Source organism: Sinohyriopsis cumingii, chromosome 15, assembly GCF_028554795.1.
Source record: "Sinohyriopsis cumingii isolate HCF-2022 chromosome 15, ASM2855479v2, whole genome shotgun sequence".
Taxonomy (NCBI): domain Eukaryota; kingdom Metazoa; phylum Mollusca; class Bivalvia; order Unionida; family Unionidae; genus Sinohyriopsis; species Sinohyriopsis cumingii.
The window spans coordinates 130,879,924-130,903,941 of NC_142975.1; the positions used below are offsets into that span (position 1 = coordinate 130,879,924).

Here is a 24,018-nt window from a genome sequence, read left to right on the forward strand (position 1 = left end):
TCGATTTATGTATCTACACGATTCAGAAAGGATGCAGATGAAACGAATCTCATCCGATCAGCAATCTCTACATGGCAGGTTGTTCGCTGTGCTTTTAAAAGTTGCTGTAAAGACTATTGGAAATTTGTTTTCATGCACAAATTTTTGGAACTTATAAATATTATAATATTCTCTTTAATCGCTTATGTTACCTTCTTGTGTAGTTTTACACATTTATTTTTGTCTGTTTTTCTCAATATTATCTTTAATTTTTCCCAGGTAAGTTATGAGTTGAAATCGAGCATGATTTAAGGGATACTAACAAAATATTCTGCATTATTGTTCAAATAATTTTGTGTTGCCACAATTGGACCATGTTCTTAAATTGAAAGTAAGGTAGACAATGTATAGTTGATGAGACATCGAAAATGAAATAGAAAATATAAATTGTATTATTAATAGTAAAATGCTGCACGCACAAAATACAAAATCCCATAAAAGAGATTAATAAAGGCATATGGTTGACTTTAATCCTACATGAAGGAGAATTCAAATTTTTGGAGGGAACAAAGTGAAGACAATTTTAAATATTGAAGAAACAAAACAGAACACTGGAATTAACGCATGGATGAATGCATAAGACAGATACCACAATGAAAAATACAGGACAATTAACAAGTGTTACATTTTTCAAACGTGTTGATAAGATAAATAAAAGATACGGCCGTGATTATTCACAGTGAAAAACATGTTGACTTTCTGCACGTCTAAAAGTTGTATGACCAGTAAGAAAAATAGTTACTAATTTTACAAATTGTTATTAATGAATCTATTTTGTCAGACCAGTCTTCTCCAGTATTCGACAATATCTACTCCACAGTTGTAATATCACTTGTAATTCATTATCACATAAGAATGTGTATGCTCTCCAACATATTGATGGACCGTTTATATTTTGAAAGTAAATAGGAAGGATTTGCTCTGATTTTACTAAGCCTGGTACACTATAATCTGTTAAATGCCTTCCTCTCCCAACAAAAATATTTTTTCGCATCATTTCACCCTGAACGATATACCTATTTCAGAGACTGATCACTGTCATATCTTAAAGGGTTGTTATATACAATGTTTATCTGCTAGAATTTGAAATAGTTGTTTTCAGTGTCATATGTTTGCATCTCATATTTTTGCACTGTCTGTTGTATATGTAGCATTAAACCAATCTATGCGAAAAATATAAGGTACACAGCTAAGATTTCACAAAGTTTCATAATTTTAACTACATGATAAAGTAAAATACATTTACCTTTCTGGTTTTAGTTTCTTCTTTTGCTCTTTCGATCATTTGGTTAATTCAACCTCAGCTTCTTTACATTTCTTTCATTTATTCCATTTCGTGTTTATTTTGTATTTATGCTCTAGGGATTGTCATTTTCAATTTTTGAGCATACCTTTATGTTGCAATCGTTGCCAAACAATATGTATATTATGTGCAATCGCTGATATTATTGTTGCTTTGCTCCAGGCTTTCCCATCTCTTCTATTTATTATATTATATTGTCACCTTTTCTTGACATATTTTTTATTTTCAAAGGTAAACCTGCTTTTCAAGCAAGATTTCCTTGGTTTGCTGCTTACACAACTGCAAAACCTATGTTATGTAGTGCCCTGAAAATTAGAGTATAGCTGTGGGATTCAAAACCAAAGTGTTCAGTCGCGAGTGCGTATAGCTAACTACTGCCATGCTGCAGCTACTGTATTTATTTGTCGCCTTTTGCGACATAACAGGCGTGTTTTCATTCGCTCCCTTGGGGAGATGATTGTAACGTGGTTCTCCAGTAGCTGCAGGTGGGTGCATGGGTGGGAATTATTAGGTGAATGTAGAATGGTGTGATATTCAATTGCTGAAATTTCCTGGCAGATTATAAATGTGTGTTGGTGTACATTTTCGCACGTCAAATTAGCTGACAGGATATAAACGTTACTGCCTGTAAAGCTTCAAGAACCGAACGTGGATGGCTGGTTTCCAACAATCATCTTACTATTAATTTAGTTGAAAACATGGTGATTCAACAATATACGGAGCTCAAGTGTTGTATTATTTCCCAGAAAGAAAGAAACAGACGTGGATAATGGGAGTTCACATCCAACATATTATAAATTTTTAGCTATGAAATGTTTGCCAAAGATTAAATCCAACAAGCTCAATACCATAATGTAGCCTACTTAACAAGGCGATTTTGCTTCATTCATGATAAAACAATATCTTTATGGAGATTTTTAAAATATGTTTATTGAAGGATGTACAAAATGGATTAAAAAAAACCATTGATTAGAGTCAAATGTATTAATAACAACGAAGAAGCAACTGACATAATTTAAATGTCTACAAAGAATCTTCAAAATGCATGCAAATTCTTGTTAAAAACCATTTTATAGTGAATCGTGAAAATGAAACATACCATTCTCAGCCTCATGACAAGCATCAAATTAGTTACACCTACTAACAAAAATACACCGGCTTTCAACGGCTTTTAATTTTAGCAATTAATACAGTTATTTAGGGGCTTCATAATTTTTTTCACATTCTTTAACAAAGTTAAGAATATTCGTTTAGGGCGACTAGTCTAAATTTTCTATTCTATTTCAATAACGGTTACACTGTTCGTTCTAACGTTCTAAATTCCTATTACACTTATTTTCATTGAGAAAGAAAATCACTAAACGCACACACAATTTTGCAGACATTGTTAAAAATTAGTGACTTTACAATTTTGAGCAACATCCAAACGATAATTTTGAGTTACGAAAGCTCAGAATTCTTCACGATATATTTGCGCAACTTTTCTTATTGTCTAATATATGAGCCTTTCTTTCGTGCATGCTCCCACAAACTTAAAATTATTGTAATATCATTCACTCCAAGAAACGGTTGGTGCCCTGCTACTAAAAAGAGACCATTAGCACAACGTAGCACAACCAATGTTAAGCTGTTGGTTTACACAGGTCCAGATTTCAATGCTTCTTCGTAAGTGGGTGGTGCCTGTATTGGAAACTGAGGCTGTAACGAGTCCTGTTGAACACGGTTCGTGGTGGGGTGTTTAGCTTGAGTCATTCCAGTGCAGTACTGTAATTAAACAATCAAACAGTTGATGCATGGTGTTTTGAACTACAGTTTTATTATCTCAGTCTGGTTTTTAAAAGTGAACCAGTTTACATATGTTCAACAATACATCCTAACTGATTGACGACACACAGACTTTAGCACGCCAATGCTCATAAGCTTTGCATGCCTATGTGCACAGGCATTGATGGACCAATTTACAAGATAGGATTAGACTCCACCATTTACTTGTTTGTAGAATCTCGTAAATTTTAGACTACTTTGCTCAGTTTGCTGATAACATCTTTTTGAATGTGTGGAGTTTTTTAAAGTCTAAAGTAAACGTGTGAATATTTTCTGTATGGATTAATTCATACACCATGAAAATAAAATTGCTACAATATCACAAAGAAATGTGCTATGTCAATGACATTTTATGGTTTCAAATATACTAAAATAATGACATATATCCTTTGACATTTAAAATATACATTTTGTTTTGCTATAAATTTTCCATGATCATAAACTGGAAAATTCGATCTCAAAGCATGGACGTCCCCGTTAAATTTTGAAGAACTCCATGTTGTCTCTGAAGGGAGAAATCTTAACTAAATATATAATATTCCAAAATAAAGCATTTGAATGAGTAATACCGTGGTTGTTGATGTTAAAATCATAGTGAGAATTGCTTCGATTTTTAAACTTAATACAAGATTCCATAAATCTATTTTGTCATTTTGATGTATACTTTGCAATAAACGTGGGACATTCTTATGTCAGTTATGTCACCCTTCATCTTGAAAGAAGATTGCATATCGTCTTCAAAGAAAACAAAACATAGCAATATAACAGAACACCGGTAGGTGGATGTGGTACCATGTACTGAGGTGCGTTTCCGTCTGCCTGAGGACCGTACTGTGGAGAAGTCATCGGGGTTGGAAACTCATTGACAATTAAGCCGCTACGATCCTGAAACCATTAAAATTGTCCTTTACGCACACGTTACATTAAATATCAACATATATAATTCATTTTCAAATCCTGAAACTATTCAAATCGTCCTTTAATACACATTCCACATTAAACACGAATATAAATCATGCATATTCAGAGAGAAGTGTATAGTGGGAAAAATAAATATAAAGTATGCAAATACCCGTTTCCAAACACATCGGAATAAATATCGAACTATACCTCCAAAGACACATCGAAAATAATATAAACTCGTTCAATCAGAGGCGTTCATATCTCAGTGAGATATCGGCCCTACGAGAGTCTGGCAAATGCTACATTGATCGCTCTTACCGATAAAGGGTACTTCGCATAAAGTTTGAAAACGAAAAGCTGTACTTCTTGCTATCTCAAAATAAACCCCCCAAAAATCCACGTTTTCATGAGGAGTGTCTTATTCAGTCAAATAAACTGTCGGTGTTGACAAGAAGCAAAGTCACCTCATCAGCCAAAATATTAGTTTTAAACATTTTTGAAAGCTTCGTCCTGGTGTTGCAATACAAACGCATGGCGTTTCAGGGTTTATTTTGTTGTTGTTGTTTTGGTTTTTTTTGGTTTTTTTGTTGTTTTTCTTTTTTGTTTTTTTTTTAGGTCTTTTGTTAGGTCTTTTTTATTGTTGTTCTGTATTCACTTCTGTTTCTCAGATTCTAGTTTTTGACAGGTAAGTGCTTAATTTTGCAAGTCAATATTATTGGCCGTAACTAGTTAGATATATGTCAAGTCAAATGTTCTGTTTGTTAGTGATGTAATTTACACAACAGTGTCTTCAATCCCATTACAGCTGATTTGGAGACTGCCACCCAACTCCCCCAACTGTAATATTGGGTAGCTTTACTTTGGCGCTGTGCACAAAAGAAAATATATATTGTAATTAATTATAATTGCGAAAAGAATAACCAATCAATCTGGTGTTAGTTCTTTTAAAAAAGGCAAATGTCATAAATTTTTTAATTTATTTTGAGATGACCCATATACATGCGCAGGATAGAAAAAGCATAGATGTATTCACGCAATAATGTACCAAAACCATAGTGGTTACTGATGTTACAGGTGAGTAGCTTTCACTTTACAGTTACACGTTTAAGGGGCTCAGTTCAAAACCGGGTGCAAATGTTTTGCACACTGAAAAAGAAAACAAACACATTCTTGTGGTACTTAACACAATATTTATACCTAATTGCAATTATCATAACGCAGTATATGATGGTCAAATAAATTGTAATTAATTATAAGTTATAGATATGGCGTTAATCATTTCATATATTATGGCAAAGAAATAAATGGTGTAACGACAAAAATGGGTACATAAACAAATATGACACTGGAGCTTGTTTTTCTTCAGAGAACGTGAAGGTTATGCTAACTCGAACTTCTTCAAAAAGGCACGAAGGACTTGTTTTAATCACTTATAAGGTAACAAGTGATAAATATAAAAGTAAAAGAAGTTGCGCGTGGAGAATGTAAAAGCAGCAGTAACGGCAGAAATTTCAACTGACTGTGGAAATTGCTCGTCGTCATGATGGTAGAATTAATAGCAGTAACAAGAAATAATAGTAGTTGTTGTTCTTGTTAATCATAATGTTGTGACGTTTGTCATTACTTAATAAAATATAAAGTCTCAGTAGAATGGTATGTGGCAATGTCATTTGAACAATACCGATTGTATCAGTAACCCAATGAGCACATACATATCAGCTAGTTAATAGTAATAACAGTGGCAGTACTTGTAGTACAGGTTGTTGTGGTGGTGGTGTTGGCATTAAAGGTTTGATTGTTTCATTGTAGTAATATTAGTAGTTGTCGTTGGTGTGGTTGCTGTGTTGATGCTGGTAGTTGCAGGAGCAAAACAAAATATATACAAAAAATAGATTGAAGAAAGAATATAAAGATGGAAGCACAGATAATGGAGTATTTCCAGTAGCAGCATCAATAGATACTTATGAACAAAGTCTTACGCTACCTCAGTAAAAGCAAATGTGGCTTGAAAAGCAGCAAATTCTATCGAAATCAGCAGGTTAATGTGAGTTATTTTCCTAATTGTCTTCTGACAGTTGATTGTATTACATATATGGTGGGTCGACATACAATCACTTGTCGATCCAGATGGGACTGGCGGAGAGAGAGAGAGAGAGAGAGAGAGAGAGAGAGAGAGAGAAGGGGGGGGGGAACAAACTTACCCCTTGTCTCATGACACTTGTTTGTATTACAGCTGAGTGGGGTTGAATTATTACCACACCTTGTTGGGACTGGCGTTTACTTCGTGCGAGACAGCAACAAATCCAGATGCCGATCTTAAGTAAAACAAGTGGCACGACGCTGGTATGTACAACAAAAAATATTGTCAAATTACTTGATATACAGATTTGAAGGAATACATATCTCTCTGCTTAAGACGCGTACTCTTGAATCAACTAATACAAAAGAGAATAAATTCAAGAAAATTTATCAGTAAGTAAATTAGTCCTTACATAATTTACGTAAATATATCAATGAAACATTCTATACATATTTAAATGCGCATGTCATTTTGTATGTAGCATGGAAAGTTGGATGGATCGGTTGTATATGTGTATGGCAGCCTTCGACAAAATTCTTAAAGCTCATTTCATTTATAATTCTTACTGACGTTTATCATTTGTTTACTTACATAAACAACGTCAAAGAATCCGCCATGAATCTAAAGCTAATGGCTTGAGTAGAAGTCTAGCATAAATCTGAAATTGAATATATGCATTAAATATGAAAGCCACACAATCTTTACGTACTCGTTTCTTGGGTACGTTAATCCTGGTTTAGTACAATTTCATCATATATATATATATATATATATATATATATATATATATATATATATATATATATATATATATATATATATATCAAGAGATTACAGGGGAATACGTAAAGTGAGATAAAAAAAAAGAAAACTGAACTAGCACCAAGTTACCTACAAGAACCTGGGACTTCGTATTGGTTTGGTGTACACGTTCCACTGGATTTTAATACAGTACTCACAATACCAATGTTACAACGTTGCAATAGCATGCAAAGATTTGTACATTTATTTATAAGCAGGAATACACTTGCTGTAATCTATTTAATGTTTTGATCGTTTGTTTGTTTTTATTTTCCAGTTGTTGTTTCTTTTTTGTTGCTGTAGTAGTTTTAGGTTTTTGTTGCTGGTTTTTACCTCTTAATATGGATCCAAAACATATGATTTAATATTACAATGTCTGAAGGCCGCTCTAACCTCCCTCAAATCCATTACACAAGAAACTGAAACAGATTTTACATTTGTTTGTTTAGCCCCTTGATACTTCATACATCAAGTATCAATATAAATGTGCTCAAAATATTGCCGAAGATATGAAAACAAACATTGGATATAAGCACAATATGGTAGACAGTATTTCACAATGTCTTTTTCTAGACATGGTGCATCTTCTCTCCAAGTTTCATCAATATTCAAACTTCAATGGTCTAAAGCTCGAGTTTGAACAATGCAATGTATTAAAAGTAACTTGAATGAAATAAAGTAATGTAGATTGCAAAATGGCGCTTGACCATTTTATTTCATGTCCTCAGAGAAAAAAGACTGCAAAACTGAACTAACAGTGGCAGCTTTAGATATAATCCCTTAGTATGAGAAGAAAGTTTAAAAAACGTCCAGTTGATTATGTTTTCTGTACAGATGTCACAAGCTGTAAGTAGGACTCGGATTTCAATGGGAGTTACGAATAAAAGCAATTCGACGCATCTATAGACAAAATATCACATAACTGAAAAGTAGACCCCAGTGATGATACACATGTGTACTTTGTGAAGGGGAAGCACGTTACGATATTACTGCACACTATTTGAACATTACAGTCAACAGGGCATGAGAAGTCCCTGCAAGCTTCCATTAAGGAAACAGTCACAGACTCGAGTGGTTGTGCAGTTGTATTCCCTGTGATCGTAGCCCATGTCTGCAGTCCCAAATCTGTCAGGACAAAACAACAAAACAAATGGAAACAATTTCATCAGCTGCTATAATGACGTAAAATCTAATAAGAATGCATCCCAAATTCATTGAAATGCTTCAAGTAGCTTTTCTCAATTAAACTTAAAATTAATATGAAGCTAAAACCTAATTGTTACATAATAAGTATTAAAAAAAGTAGACAAATTAATGTGATCGTCTGAAAATATGTTCTGGTGATATCCATATTCTTGTAAACATGAGTACTAAATGTAATTTGCCTATCGAAAGTGATTTTGGCTAACCATGCTAACAAGGATTTTCTTTCGAGCAAACGTTTCAGTTAAAAAAAGTTAAAATCTCTAAAATATTCAAACACAAGTTCGGATTCATTAGATCCTGAAATGGTCTTAGGACCTACTCGGTGTATCTAAATGTCTGATACAGCCTGGTATGGCTTAATAGTTTTCAACAATTTACCCGCAATATAAAGGTAAACAATGTTTATTCGAAACATTCAAAAATATGTTTTTAAAAATCGAACACATTACTTGTACATCTACTCAGGTCAACAATATTTTACAAAGTTGGCTACTAGCCTATCTTAAGTTATTTTAGCTTAATCTTGTTTACAATGGTTTTCCGAAAGACATTAAAGCCCTCCTGTTAAAAAAAAACAAAAAAAAAATGTGTAAAATATGAACATATGCTAAAATGACATGAAATTATAATAGGGTTATTTCCGTATGTTACATCAACTTTCATTTGTCAGCCTTGGTTGATTTTTCAATTCTTGCTTACAAGGTTTACGAAAAAAAATGTAACAATATAAATTGTAAAGTATATTCAAAGATATGTTTAGTTACCATAACCAGGCTAGGTCTTGAAATCAACTCAAAGTGTCTAAATATTCAATTTATGTCTGGTTTGGACCAATAGGATGAATGTATATCCCTCTGGAAGAGATCTTAATATCAAAGCGGTACATGTAATGGTTAGGTACATAGTTGATGAATCATAGCTATTCTTTTTTATATTGCTCTATGTATATAAATTGTGTCTTGCTTTTGCAAGAGCATGAGGGATAAGGCATTAAGTACGCTCTATTTCTTTAGTATCGGAACAGAATGGAATGTGTTCCAAACATCTCTCCACGATACCAACGTTTTTAGAAAGATTTTGGAATGAAACAACTTCTTTTTCATTAGTCATATAAAGCATTATTCGTTTATTCTTTTTGAAAAGGGTCTTGATGTGGCCAAAAACTTCAGATGCTCCCCTATCAGACGAAATAAAAAATGTATACACTGTCATTTAATACACTCGAAGATGATCTACTCATCTTTGCTTTTGTTTATTAAGAGTGTGTGCGCTTTAGAATACAGTTGTACTTGTGGTCAACATTTTCATATAATGTTTGGAAATCTATCGTCTTAATTTCACTTGTTCCACTGTTGATGTAATTATGCAAAGAGCACGATGCTTCACTAATTTTAGAATATGTAGAGATGGTATGGTGCACCTAAAATACAGCTTTGCTATTTAATCCCCAAACATATGCCACAACATGGCTGTGCAATTAATATCGTACTGGGTAATAACTATTTATTGAGGTAAGAAATATTGTTTGTTGTCTAATTTGGTAATTAAAGAAGATTCAGTAAGATTATTGTAGTTTTATAGAGGGACTTCTTGTAATATGTATATATATATATATATATATATATATATATATATATATAATTTAATTGTTTGTTTGTTAGTTTAAAATAATTTTATTTCATGTCATGCTATTGTAATGTAACACTGTATGCTGGATTTGACCTTGTCCAAAACTGAGTTAATTTCTGCTTGACCTGATTGACTTGCTTTTTCTTTTTTTCCCCTTTTTTTCATTTTATGCAAACAACTAATAATTGCTTCATTATTCTCTATGTGTATGAACTTAATATCAGGACTTTTATTCAGTTAAACAAGAAGGAGTAAATATGTTGATTTGGGTCAGGGTTTTAGAGTTTACTAAGTGAGTTTTACAGGTTATGGTGTTGCGAATAAACAAGACCCATTAGATCATTCTAGATGGTTATTTTCCGTCAGGTAATTTTTTATATAGAAAACGCTAATTGTGACCTGAGGTCAAGCAGTGGACCATATAATATTATGATTGTGAGGATATGATCATTCGTGCTTTAACATCTAGCACTTTTAAATTGTATTATGTTGAGTCCAGTTTGGGCTGAATTTTATTTTCTTCAAACTATTGAATTCAAGTAATTATTTTCTCTGGAAAACGAATGTGCTCTGATAAAATTCTTGGATAAAGACATTCACTAGAATTTATACTGAATTCAAACCTGGAATTATAGTACTGTGATTCAACAAAAGATTTAACACATCATCACTCCATAAGCTATAACAGACACGTCATCGCCTTCAGTTTTAAATCTCTTCGGGACTTGTACTGAGTTTTAGTCAGGTCTTTATATTATTAGGACTTGTGTTTGTAATTCTTTGATTATTTTAGGATTTAATTCGCAATACCGTTACATTTTCTCATTTTCACTTTGTATTCAAGGAAATAAAATTATTTGTTAACTTTTACAAAGCTTGTTGTCTTTCATTCTTTTCTGGTACTTATTTTAATAGCATAGAATACTTACACTTCTCATTTGATGATAAGAATACGACTACTGTAGTACTAGCTGATATCAAATGTAATTAGTTGCGCCTTCTATGGACTGTGAGGTATCATTTGAAAACTGTAAACGTGAAATACGTAAAGTATTGCAATAATAGGAAACAAAACAATATTCTCCGCCTAATTACAATTACTGTTGACTGCCTGAACATTACAAATTGTCAAGCATTTTGTTCCTATTGGATTTATGGATTACTTTAACCCAATGGCAGCCAAGGGCCATTTACAGGGTCAAAGGGAGGCATCAGCCCAGGGCTGGGCTGTGTGGGTATTAAACCCAGGATACTTCGGTTAAGACTTAGCAAGTCTATCAAATGAACTGCCACACCTTCAATCCTGGAATAGAAAGATGCTGATTTTAAATGCCAGCTTTTTAAATGTTGTGTTTTTTTTTTCTCGGATTTCTAACAGTGAAAAGAACAGTCATATCCACTAGGCCAAGAAGAATATATAACGCTGTGCAAGAAAGTAGCTCTGTTTTGATTACGATTAGTAATTCCTGTATTTAAAACAAGTTATCTGGAACTTTAATGCATTTTAGAACAGTGTGGACTGTAGACGGGATTGTGGCAGATTTTTGTTTTAATGTATTCACCTTGACTTGATTTATGGAACGTTAAATCCATACAGCACATAAAATAATGGTACAGATAAATCACCCAATATTCGTCTTTGAGACAGCATTTGGATCAAAAACTCTCCACAAAAAATAGGGATGGAAATCAAGTTCATGTACATAGTTGTTATGATTCTATAAACACATATGAAGTGCCGCTTTCCTGCAAGCATTAAATATATAAATATATTGTTCAAAAGGAATTAGAATTATAAAATACAAGAATGGAGGTGGTATCTTCAGTTTAAACGTATTAACAGCACATACCTTTATTATGAACAGCAAAGTACAGTAATAGACTTTCTAAATGAGTTAGGCATGTAACTGGGTTGATTCCTTATTAGAAACACAAAAAATATTAAATAGGAAGGATGGATGAATAAGACGTCCGATACCTAAGGAGTCAAAATAAGGTGATGTCCACTTCACCAAATTGTATAAATATTACCATATCGTGTATATATAGAATGTTGGATAACAGTACGTTTATTACGTGTAATGAGGAATCACGAGATTGCATACATGTCTCTCAACATGCGATGATCTCAGATTGCTGTGTTCATACACAGACGTGTTTCTATTAGAATTTGCTGCTCACTTACCAAATAAAGGTAATCCAATAGGTATGAAAACAGGCAATACGTGTACTTTATTTAAATTCAACGGAGTCGGAAAGTGCTGGTCGTAAATCCACCCTTGACAGACTGCCGTCGAGGGGGCAATGTCTTCTAATTATGTAGACCATGGGTGAATGACATCCACTCGGAATTGAGCAAGGCGTGGCCACCATTGGAATCGCACGTTTAAATCTAGTGACTTGAAACTAAACGTCAGTAGTCGCTAAACCATCTTGCGGGAATTACATAAGGAAGTAATAAGCTACTCCAACGTCATTCGAAATTGGCGGGAAACAATGTTATTCTGGGAATTACAAAGGAGCTTCGGACAGGTCAGTGACTCATTTGCTCGATTGTCGCAATCAATTACGGCAAGGTACTTGTACTTTAATTATGTGCAGTATGTATATTTCATTACTAGAATCTTTAGTACGTAGAATTACCATTTGTAAGGTTTGATTCATTTGTAGTGTTTGATCTAGATGCATATTTTGAGATATGAGCAATGTTTATGTAAAGAATTAATATTGTAATTCGCTTTGGTTAATTCGTAGTAACCTCGTGCATTTATTCATGTGCTATTCTAGATTTGCAAATGTTGAATTGAATTATAACTTTGTATAATGGTTGCAGTGTGCAACATTAGTTAATAGGGGTATTTTACTATTTGTGTGTACTTTGTAGGAGTATAATATGTACGGATATATCAGCGCATGGATATGTGTATATCTGTGTACACTTTGTGGAAGTGTAATGTACAGAAATGCGTCTGATTATTTGATATTGTTCTGTATAATAAGATTGAGAATCTATATATACTGATGTGATAAAATCTATTGATATATCCATGATAAGCAGCTGATACCGTGTATACCATACCAGAAAGTATGGGTATTTCGATGTGCACGAATGAGTGACCAAAGAAGGTAGTGGCTTATCTGATAGTAGATTGTTGTTTAGTTTGAGACTAGATAGCTAGAGGAATATACTAATGTCCTTGTGTGTGTATCCGGGCAGGAAGCGTTTAGGGACCGGAGGAAATACCCTGGTACAGTTGGTCCCGAGTCTCTGGTAGACAAGAAAAAGAGAGGACGGAAGTGGAGGAAGTGGAAGGATGAAGTACGTGGTTGTTGGACTGAAGGGGTACTGGGTACCACTGAAGAAATACTACAGATGAGTAGAAACACAGCACAGGAGGAAAATCTATCACACTAAGTCAGATGATTAAATAGGCCGTCCCTTGGTCGAGTGAAAGACGAGTGATAGGGTTTTGAATATTGAATTTCATTTGAGGAAGGACTATATGTTATTGAATGGCGTTACATTTATTGTTTATTTGAATTCCACCTTTTGTGTATTCAGTAATTTAACTGTCGGCATCGCTGACTGGGGGCTCGGAGCTTTGCAACTCTATCACTACTTCAATTTCTAACAAAAACGAGCCAGAATGGGTCTTCTGTAATAATTAAAGATAATACTGGGAGCACCACGCCCCAACCTAAGATAGCATACGAGACCTTTACAGCTGTCTTGGGCCCCGCATGCTTCACTGGGTCTCGCACATTGTAGGACTGGGCCTCATTGTTCGTATGTGAAATGCTGCCAATTAGCTGGAAATGGTTTGCGCACAAAGTAAAGAAAAATAAATAGGCCTTATGTGTTTTTATTTGGGCAAAATTTGCAAAACTCTTTTCGAATGCACGAATTCACATAACAGTGTTGCTGACAGGATTTTCTAAGGTACCATTTAACCGGGTCTTCAACCCGTGAAGTTATCAGAATAGGGCACGTGGTTTGAATATTATAGCCAAGGTTAATCCAGGTCTAGTCCCTGCATTGCTAGGTCCATTCAATAAATGTTAAGATGACAAGAAATAATAATAACATAATTCCGTCCATACAATTTATTTTGATAAGAAAATCATTGACAAATAAGCAACGTTGTAACGTAAGATGATGTTCACTCTAAACTGTTGATCCCACTGAGTTTTGATATTTAATAATTTGAAAATGGACAATCTAAACGTTCTTTTTATTGAGTATGTGTGAACCAATAGTGCTAGAAATATGATTCTGAGTACTTAAGACAAACATACTTTATTAGTTACATTGCCTCCTGATTTAGATTAGACACGATGAAAATGCGATCATAGACCAGTATCTCACCGTTTTCAAACATTGGATTTTCTCGCACCATGCCCGACTGCGAGCTTATTGCTGACGGGCCTGAAAACAACCTATTCTCATAGATTAAACTGATTGGAACACACTTGGGAATTTCAGAGTACCGATAGGAACTTCGCTCGATCGTTTCCATTTTTTTGATACCTCTCAGCCCCTTCTCAGCATATAGAGCTGGTTAGAGCTTTGAAGCGACACCCTGTTTTTCTAAATATGTTTTTCTTGCATGTGTTTCCCTGTCCACCCATAAAGTGTGGGTTAAGTTGGTGTGTGTGAGTGATAAACAAGAAAAATAAATAATAAAATGTATAAAGAAATAAGAATTTTGCATGGTCGCTTTTTGTTTCGCTCGCCAAATTTTTAGAGTTGCTATCCCATAAGCCGTTGTGAAAAACGTATCCCTTCCCTATGTCTGCGTTGGCATTGGGCCTGGTTTCTATTTCTCCCTTAGCTTTAGGCTTTGGATTGTATTGGACTATCCAGTCCAATTGCCGGTCTCCAGCCCTTATTCCCTTGTTTGCTGTTACGCGAAGTGACTTTAACAGATTCAGTTTGTCCTGTGTTTGCAAGGTGCGTGCATATTGTTGGTATTTTTGCATTAGTTCATGTTAGGACTGGCGCTATCTTAGTCAAATCTTATATTGGTCTGAATTCTTATTTATTCCTATAATAATTTTGAATATAAAGGATATTATGCCAAAAATAGAGATGAATAAGGTGTCTCATGTTTTTTTGTTTCTTGCGTTCGTGCAGGCGTGTCTATTTTTGTTTGCAGTTTGGTTGTTCACATAAGCCTTAGCTTATTTCTGTCCAACTCGGTTTAAGAGGGTTAGGTAGACTCATTTGAAGTTTTGCACCGTGGCGGATGTTTGTTTTTATTTTGTTGAAGAGTTTTCTCACTCAAAATTATATAGTTTGGATTTTTGTTATATTTAGATTAAGATTTATTATTGATCTAAAGAAGAAAAAAAACATTATTTTTAAATTAAGTGTATTTCACATATTAGTTGATAAATACAGTTGTGAAAGGCTCTCAATACAATTCTCTTGAGATATCCCATCCTAAAGACGGCTATTTGCATTGGAGCCCCCCACTTATGTTTGTTCATCTCATTCATTATTATTGAAATTCTGCTGGGAAGATGGTAAGGGTGAAAAAGAAGAATACGCTGGTGCGTGTTTATTGTATAGTATTACTATTACGTTAGATTGGGTGGCTTTATGCTATACTTATTTGGGGTTTTCCTGCATTCCTATTAAGGTAGACACTATCATAGTTATATGCAGTTTTGTTATCTGTTGATTACTCCAACCAGCTAACTAAGTGGCTATATGCACAGATTAGGTTGTTTTGGTGAAAAGATGAGGGTTGCACACGACAGTGGGGGGTAGTATATTGCTGATTAAACAGTGTTTCTGTGATGTATGCATATGGAAGTAATTAGCTTGCCGCTGCTTTCGATTGTAATTCTATCCTACAGCGATAGGTAGGCGTGGGAGAGCCTTGTACTTGCTGGCTCGCTACTTGTTTCGGCGAGAGTTTGTTCTATATGTATAGACCTTTTTCCGGAAGTCGAAATCTGGAGTTTTCCACGCCAATATTTAACGCATGCGCAATCAACGTAGGGCAACTTTTAAGCGGTCGTCATTGACAGTGTGTATGTTCGTGAAGGAAGTTTCTTACAAAGACGTAAAGGTTTGACATCTGTACACCATTTACAGAAATAGTCTGATCGCCAGTCATGAGTGAATATTTCAGTAACCTTCCTAATACAGAAAAAAGTAGATACGAGCAAAAATTGCATCAGATACGACTTACAAAGTTGGACGATCAATTGATGAAATTTGAAGACAGTAGTTACTATTTACACTTATGCAAGCAAAAACAAATGTTAATCAAGTACACTATCGTCTAATGGAGGGGTAAAAATAGCTGCACATGACTAGTTTCAACACACACGGTCTTATAAAAATCACAGAAATGCATGTTCAATAACAAATACATACAATATGTTACAACTGTGTTAGTTTTCTTTGAGAATAATGTTTAGAGTTTATAACTTTTTAGGCATCCAAAATACAATTCATAGCAAAAACGTTCTTTCCAGGTTAAAAGTATACCAAAAAAATGTTTTGGTAACATAAATATTTAATTACCATGGAAAATACAATGAAAACCATCAAACCAGAGATAGAAAAGACAACATTGTAATTAAAAGTTTAAGAGAAATATTGGTGTGTGGTTCAGGAGACAAGCCATTTACAAAAGTGGGTCATTCATATTGTTTTGTGTCTCTTGGCATGAGTGCACGTTTCTTCAAATAAACAGAGAAAGGTGTCACAGTTTGGAAGACCTGTATAGAATTTTATTTTCTTGTTCGTTATGCTAAATTCTATAGACTTTTGCTTCAGCGATTCTATTAAAATGGCATATTTTCCATCAGCATCCTTTTATTTCTTCATAAGTTCAACATTTTTTCAAGTTTAACTGTTTAATGCTACATGCGGCCATCTCTTATGACAAATTCTCTATTCATAAAAGACGTGTGGGTCACTGGAGTTGCCTTACGTCAAATGCGCATGACTGTACCGGACGCAGTTATGGAAAAGGTTTGGCAAGCTAAAATAGTAACGGAAAAAGGTCTGCACAAAGAGGGCGGAAAAAGAGGGGGAAGGGAGAAAGAAAAGGCACATATCGGATAAGTTATTATTGTTTCCATTAGCCATGTGTTCTTTGTATAATTTGGGTTCATTAATGTTGTTGGTGTATAATAATTTAAGATAGTTGTAATTTCCTATTGTGTTTCGCTCGATCATTTCCGTCAGGTCATAAAATAATCTCGGAAATCTTTGCAGGAATATAAGTCAATTTGATGTATTTAGTGATTCATCTCTGGCGGAGTCTACCACATATGTTACGAAGCAAAGGCCGATATTTTTCCGATTGTGACTTTGCATCCTTGGGACGCCATGTTGTTACTTGCGAATGAAAGTGGTTCACAATAAAATTTTCAATGGTAGCGAGGTTTCTTTCTCAACTTGATGAAAAAGGCCTAAGGTATTCCGATTGCTCAGAATACTACACTCAGCGTCAATGTATAATCGTTTACCATTCCATGAAACGTCGAGCGTACCATATACATCATCATAAGTTTCATTAGGTCAACTTATGAACTGATTGATCGAAAATTTTCTTTTGTCGGTATGAACATTTTCCTTTATTTATATATTTCAAATGTGAAATAAAGAAAAGTATAGGCAATATATTCTTTTCTTTTCATTCCTATCTTCTCTCATGTGAAAAATATATCTTCTTAATGTTACATTTGAAAATGCAAGCTTTCCCATCGTTCCATACGACATTTGATTGTATGTGCCTACCGAAGTTATGCTTGTAGAAAGAACACAGAGCACGTTGTGACTATGAACAAATAAATGGAAACTACACTACCATCTAGTCTCAGAAATTAACTTTTGCTGTCTAAATTTAGTCGAAACAGCACCAGAATCAGCGAAAATATTCATATGTAATATCGTGCCATCGATTTTAAACATCCAGTGTGATGCATTAGCCGAAACGGAACAGCTTTTTGCTCAGATAGGGTAAAATAGTTTACAAAATGTCAAAAATATCATTTCTAGCAATATAGTAAGTACTTACCGCTCACTTAAATCGCTTAAATTTTAATGGTCTGCATTTAGATACGGTTGAAAGTGAGGCGAAGTTACGATAAGGGTGATTGGTGGTTCTATGGTGACGAGCGACTTTAATTTTCTAAGTTTTCAGATCAAGTTCGATATATAGAAAAAGGAAAACTTTCTTTTCCAGAGTCAGTCACCGATATATTTTTGTTTGGAGCAAAAGAGTTCATTTTAACTCCTGGCTTTGCCACTCCTTGAGATATCAAATTTTGTTAACCACGCCATGAAATATATATTGTATTAAGGTAGGAAAAAAATGCCGTCTATTTAATTTGTTTTATACTTGGCTATATTTTGCCAACGTTAGAGCGATTTGGCCCGTTTTTACTGTAAACCACAAACTTAAAGTCTGTATGCAGACCATTGGGCAGTAGCAGAGGGGGGTTTGTTTTGGTCATAATTATGGCTACATTTACTTACTATATTAAGCTTAAAAATATATTCAGAATAGCCTCGCTTGTGTGGTTGACAGTAAGTTGATTTTGAAGGTAATATGTTAAATCACTATATTTAAAGTCCAATAAAACAATAAAATGGGACAAAAATACCGTTTTTGCAGCAAAGAAAAGAAAATGTTCACAGCAATTTAAATAAAATATATATTTGTCTTTCATACGAAGAGTACCTAAAGGTAAATAAATCTTCGTGGAATCATTTCCTTTTTAACAAATAAGAGAAAGTGATACAAATCTAGACCATTCGCACAATGTATTGCTCGTTTGTTAGTTTTAACGCTACGTGTTAGGATCTATCATAACGAGGAAATGTGGGCAAAATGTCTTTCCCAGGGACACTCGGAGGCAGCGACAGGCTAGATCCTTGATCCTGGAAATACAACTCAGACTCTCTAGCAACTGAGCTACCGCGTCCCACTTCATTACCGTGGAAACATAAATGGATGTTTCGTTGAAGTAAAAAATTACGTCATATATCATTTACCGTATAAGGTAATGAACACTTCCTTTCCAGCTAACAGTAGCTGACGATTTGACGAAAACGGACAATCCTAACTAATGAAAATATCTAGTCATGATGTCACATAACACAACAATTTGTTAACAGAATGCAACAGAGAAACACCTAAGGGCTCGCATTGAAATTCAGTTTTTTTTTTTACGTTAAGTCACTTGCGGAATTGTTAATAAAATCAAGATTTCCTTCTTCCGATACAAAAAAGTAGGGTTGTGCTACTTTTACAAACAAAATTGTGAAAAGTAGAGAATTACGTTTATAAAATTCATTAGCATTCCGGTTTAGCGGATGCTTGTTTCAGCATCTTTTAAATGGGAGGTACGATAACGCATTTAACTATGGGCGAATAATACGTGTGCATATAATTTTGCTCATTAGCATAATTGTCTATATATATATATATATATATATTTATATATATATATATATATATATATATATATATATATATATATATATATATATATATATATATATATATATATATATATATATATATATGTGTGTGTGTGTGTGTGTGTGTGTGTGTGTGTGTGGTTTACATTGTCTGTTTCAGGATAGATTTTTACTGTGTAACTGATTATTGTCTTGTTTTCAACTTATAAATATATGTTTACATCGATTTGAGATCAAGACCCATCCCTGATTATGACTATATAAGGTTCTCGAAAAGAACTGGTTTAAGTTTGGGGTAATTTTCCTTTAAGATGACTGAGTTGTTAGAGAACTTTTGGGGTTATTTGAAACAGTTTCTACGTAGCTGGGGATTTCGTTTTTCTTTCTCATTCGTTGCCTATACGCTGCTAATTTCTGATCTAAATGGAATACTTTGCTTACAATGGAACAGTATTGTGATAACTGTCCCTACTGATAATCATGCGTATGCATTAGTACTGCTGGGTAGGCTGGTCTAAACATTGCAGAGGTTTAATCACTACCAATGACATGCTGGCCATTCTCAAAACGACAAAAGTCCAGTAATAAGGTGTGTACAACAGCCACCGGGAAGTAAATGAGCAACGTGTATTTACAAGCGTTTTATTGTCCGCCATATTAGCATTACAGACATCATTCAGTGCTCACTTGAATTTAGATCAAGATTATATTCACACATATATTCACAAATTCACCATTGCACAAAGATCAAAATGTATTGTACAAAGGACATACATATATCCATCTGGATGTGTTAGGTGTATACGAATATCAAGGTCAGTAAATATTTTAATAAAGATAAAGAATGCGGACTTACCTGACTGTTTTGTTTTCCTGGATTGAACAGAGTAGAGCACTTCCTAGTTCTGCATGACTGCACCTTACAGTTTGAACTAGACGACACTTTATATGCATAATACTGTCTTCCTGTTTCGTTATATACAATTATTTAGCGTCGACTGTTCAACAAGTTCGACCAAGGTCTACAAAGTATTTCTGATGCCTGAAATGTTGACGTGAAGTACTCCTTGATCTGAAGAAAACTAAATAATCCAGAAAAAAACGTACGATCTTGGTTAGGCAACCGCCTACCCTTTAGTTTTTTTTTTTCTTTCGAAAAGGGTGATCACACCCTTCGAGGTGCAAAAAGAATATTGTTTTGTTGCATTACCCAAGCCTCACATGGAGAAAGAGATGGGTGGGAGCGAATTGAATAAATAACGCGATTCCTTACCTGAACAGTGTTAACATTAATATATAAATTCATGTTGCTGATGCGCACGAAATAGGAAATGAATAGTGTTAACGTTGATATATAGCTTTCTGTTGCTGACGCGCACTAAATATGAAAGCTATTTTGTCATAGTAAAAATAATAAGATTATCACAAAGTCTGTCATACTATGCATAGTAATATTATCATAGTTTTATTCGTACAGGACGCAATGAATATCTTTTGGGTTAATTTTATTTAGTATGTCTGCACTCGTGTGTCTAAAGATTTTAACGGCAGATCGCACAATCGTGTCTATATAATTCCATGCAAACACCAGGTAGCAACCATTGTAAAAGTATTAACAAAACCTCTAGGCAGATGAATCATCATACGCAAAAGACAGTATATACCATGAGACAAAAGATGAAGCTAAAACATTCTCAAAAACAGAGAAATTAAAGAAACAAAATACAAAGCAAATAATAATAAACTGTTCATTCATGGAAACTTAGCACCAATACTTCAATCAGTATTTTCCTCTGAGGATCCGGGATGTGGAAGAGGCACGATGCGCACTCACGCATGTCGTCAGATGCTGTTAATGGATACAACATGTTTACTGTGGGATGAATCTTGTAAAGGCGTTCGATCTTGTTATGCCAAATCGGGAAATTGTCCATGTTTTGTCCTTTTTTAGTGGTTTTAGTTTGTATTTATATTTAACCCGGAGGTGGGATCGTTTCTTTTTAAATGTGAAATACTATTAACCTTAGATCGCAGTGACAATTTTTTTATTCTGCGCAATTCTGGTTTGTGTCATTTTACTCCGTATTTATTTTCTCTCCTTTTGATTTCGTATGCATTCAGTTTTAAGCGGACCTTGTGCAATCGGAATTATCAAAATTATTGCATCCTCAATTCCATGTCTTGTTGGTGAAACTATAGACATCTTACGCGTCTTCTTCAAAATCATTATGTAACCGAATGTAGTACCTGCGTTAATTGTTTCATGGTGGTTCTAAGTTCTTTGTTTGTTTCAACTTCCATTAATTACTATCAAATTTTACAATATTCTGGAACTGGATTTGGCTGTTAGTTTGACAATTATTTATAGTAATGATATTTTTTCCTATTTAAAGTTAATTTATTGAGTGATTTTTCCGTTTTACCTTCCTCAGTGTTTTTGTCAAGTTTATCTTCAATTTTGTTCTCAAGGAAATTAGTTATAAGTTTCAAGTTACTTTAAAATTATTCTAGTCTATATTTCATGTAATCTTTCCATCGACTTAATTGGATCCGATTGTTGATTGAAGTTTAAAGTAGTAAATGTGGAGTAGTTCAAAATTTATAGAAATTGAAAACATATTTTTAATTTTAATACTGGGAGATGCTCCAAATACAATTACACATTGTCACCATACTAACAGAGTTTATTTGTAAGACGTGCCAGTGGCTTATGATATATATCCATACATCATCCGGTACAAAAAGATGTTATTCTTCCTAATTCGTTATATCCGAATGTATTCGGAGTAGACTTAGATCTACCAAGATTATATTTACAAAATTGCAAAGGAGCTTTTTCAATATCATTGGCATCGTAAAATCCACAAACCTTAGCCCCATAATTAAGGATGAGACCTATATTCGCGTCAAACAGACGAAGCAGGCCTATTGAGCATATTTTGCAACAGGTGAATAGTGTCAGCAAAGACAATTAAATCGTCTGCATACAACAGTAAACATAGTTGTAAGGTTTCTACCTAAACTCCCCTGTTTCCTTCAGCTACGAAAGGTTTCAAATAGTTCAAAAATAAAGAAAAGAGCAATGGTGATAAAACACAACCTTGGCGTACTCCCGAAGGGCAATTAAACACATCGGTAATAATTTGTTGGACTTAACACTTGCTTTTACATCATTATAAAGTGCCTTAATGATTCTTAACATTGTTCCTTTAATATTTTCACTAGACAGCTTTTTTAGATAAAAGTCTCTATCCTATCAAAGACTTTTTCGTAGTCAATAAATACTACATAGAATCTACCCCAAGGTTTTCTTAAACATTTACAAATTAATGTATATACTATACATATATTGTCTGCTGTAGAATACACCGTTCTAAATCCTGCTTGCACTTCGCCCAGTAATTTGTTTTCCTCCACCCATTCATTTATCCTATTAAAAAATCGATGTAAATACTTTGCTTAATACAAGTAGTAGACTAATCCCTCTGTAGTTGGAAGGTTCATTTTCATCCCTTTCTTCCAAATTGGTATCACGATAGCCGTTGACCGATATTCTGGATAATATCTAACATTGAATAGTTATTAAATAATATTGTTAATATTGGTGTTGTTATGTTGCACGTACATTTAAAGAAGTCGAAGGCTAAAGGATATTTTACCTCAGCTTTGTTATGTTTCAGTTTACTTAATGCTAGGCATAACTCCTCTTCGGTGATTGTTCTAAAGTCGCATGAATTAGTTGAATGTTTTCATTTTGCTGTATCTAGTCAATAGAAATGGAAAACTTAAATAATTCTGAAAAATATTCATGCTAAGATGCACACGTGTTACTGCTTTACATACAGGATTATTAACAAGGCGCCAGAAACTGTGTGCGTCTTTATAGTATGATGCAGATAAAAGGCTATTTTTATTGTCTTTGAATTCATATTGCTTTTGCTTGCTTCAATCAAGAGATTTATACATATTTCTATAAAAATTTAAATCTTAAAGTGATTCACTTGTGCTTTTTAATCTGAACTGTCTTACTTATCTTAAGGCTTTGCTTTTGGCTAGTATACAATCTCTGTCAAAGCAGGCTGACATTCAACAATTCTTCTTGGAGATGTCACGGCTAGGTTTTCTTTTTATGAATATCTTCATTGTGTTTGCTGCATTATGGTAAATATTAGTAGTTGTTTCGACGCATTCATAAAGTTGGTTATTGTTTATATCATTTAAAATCTTAACCATATTTTGAGATAGATCTTTGCAGTTTTGAATAAACGATAACCCTTCGTCTTTGTTCCAGATGTATTTATTTCGTTACCCCCAGAGACACTTAAAGCCCTTTGCTCTAGTTTACCGATTTCGACAAGGGAAAATACAGTGGGCATATGCATAGATTTCAATCTATCTTCTGTGTTAAAAGATGATATATATTTAAAACACATAGGTCGGCTAAAGCATAATCTACTTTTGAAGCCAAATTGCCATGGATACATTTAAATTTCTCTGTCACTTAATCTGATCGACATCTACCATTGGTGATTCTCAGTACAGTCATTTGGCATAGCTGTATAAAGTTTTCTCCATAGTGATTTATCTTCCTTACGTCTTGATTAGCCTGATCATAATTCTTTTTACGTCTTCTGTATAATTCATTTCTTGAAGTAGGTCAGTAGTACTATCACATTTGATACAATCTGGCTCCGTACCAGTATAGGAATTAAAATCACCTGCAATTATTATTATATAGTCAGCATATTTCATTTTTAGGTGAGCTAACTCATTTTCTACTAC

General features: G+C 34.0%; 1 protein-coding gene across 2 annotated transcripts; it reads right to left on the minus strand.

The window, feature by feature from the left end:
- Nucleotides 1–2,246: 2,246 nt before the first annotated feature.
- LOC149782783 (uncharacterized) lies at nucleotides 2,247–20,166 on the minus strand. Of its 2 annotated transcripts, none has more exons than XM_089934287.1 (5): nucleotides 20,093–20,166; nucleotides 6,741–6,807; nucleotides 6,271–6,409; nucleotides 3,959–4,051; nucleotides 2,247–3,106 (listed from the first exon to the last, which is right to left on the minus strand). In XM_089934287.1, the coding sequence occupies exons 2-5, from the start codon at nucleotides 6,764–6,766 to the stop codon at nucleotides 2,978–2,980; spliced, it is 387 nt and encodes a 128-aa protein (XP_089790413.1). In that variant the 5' UTR covers nucleotides 6,767–6,807; nucleotides 20,093–20,166; the 3' UTR covers nucleotides 2,247–2,977. The 2 variants fall into 2 exon arrangements, with proteins under 2 accessions (XP_089790413.1, XP_089790414.1); XM_089934288.1 differs by lacking the exon at nucleotides 20,093–20,166 and adding an exon at nucleotides 7,962–7,985.
- Between the last annotated feature and the right edge of the window lie 3,852 nt (nucleotides 20,167–24,018).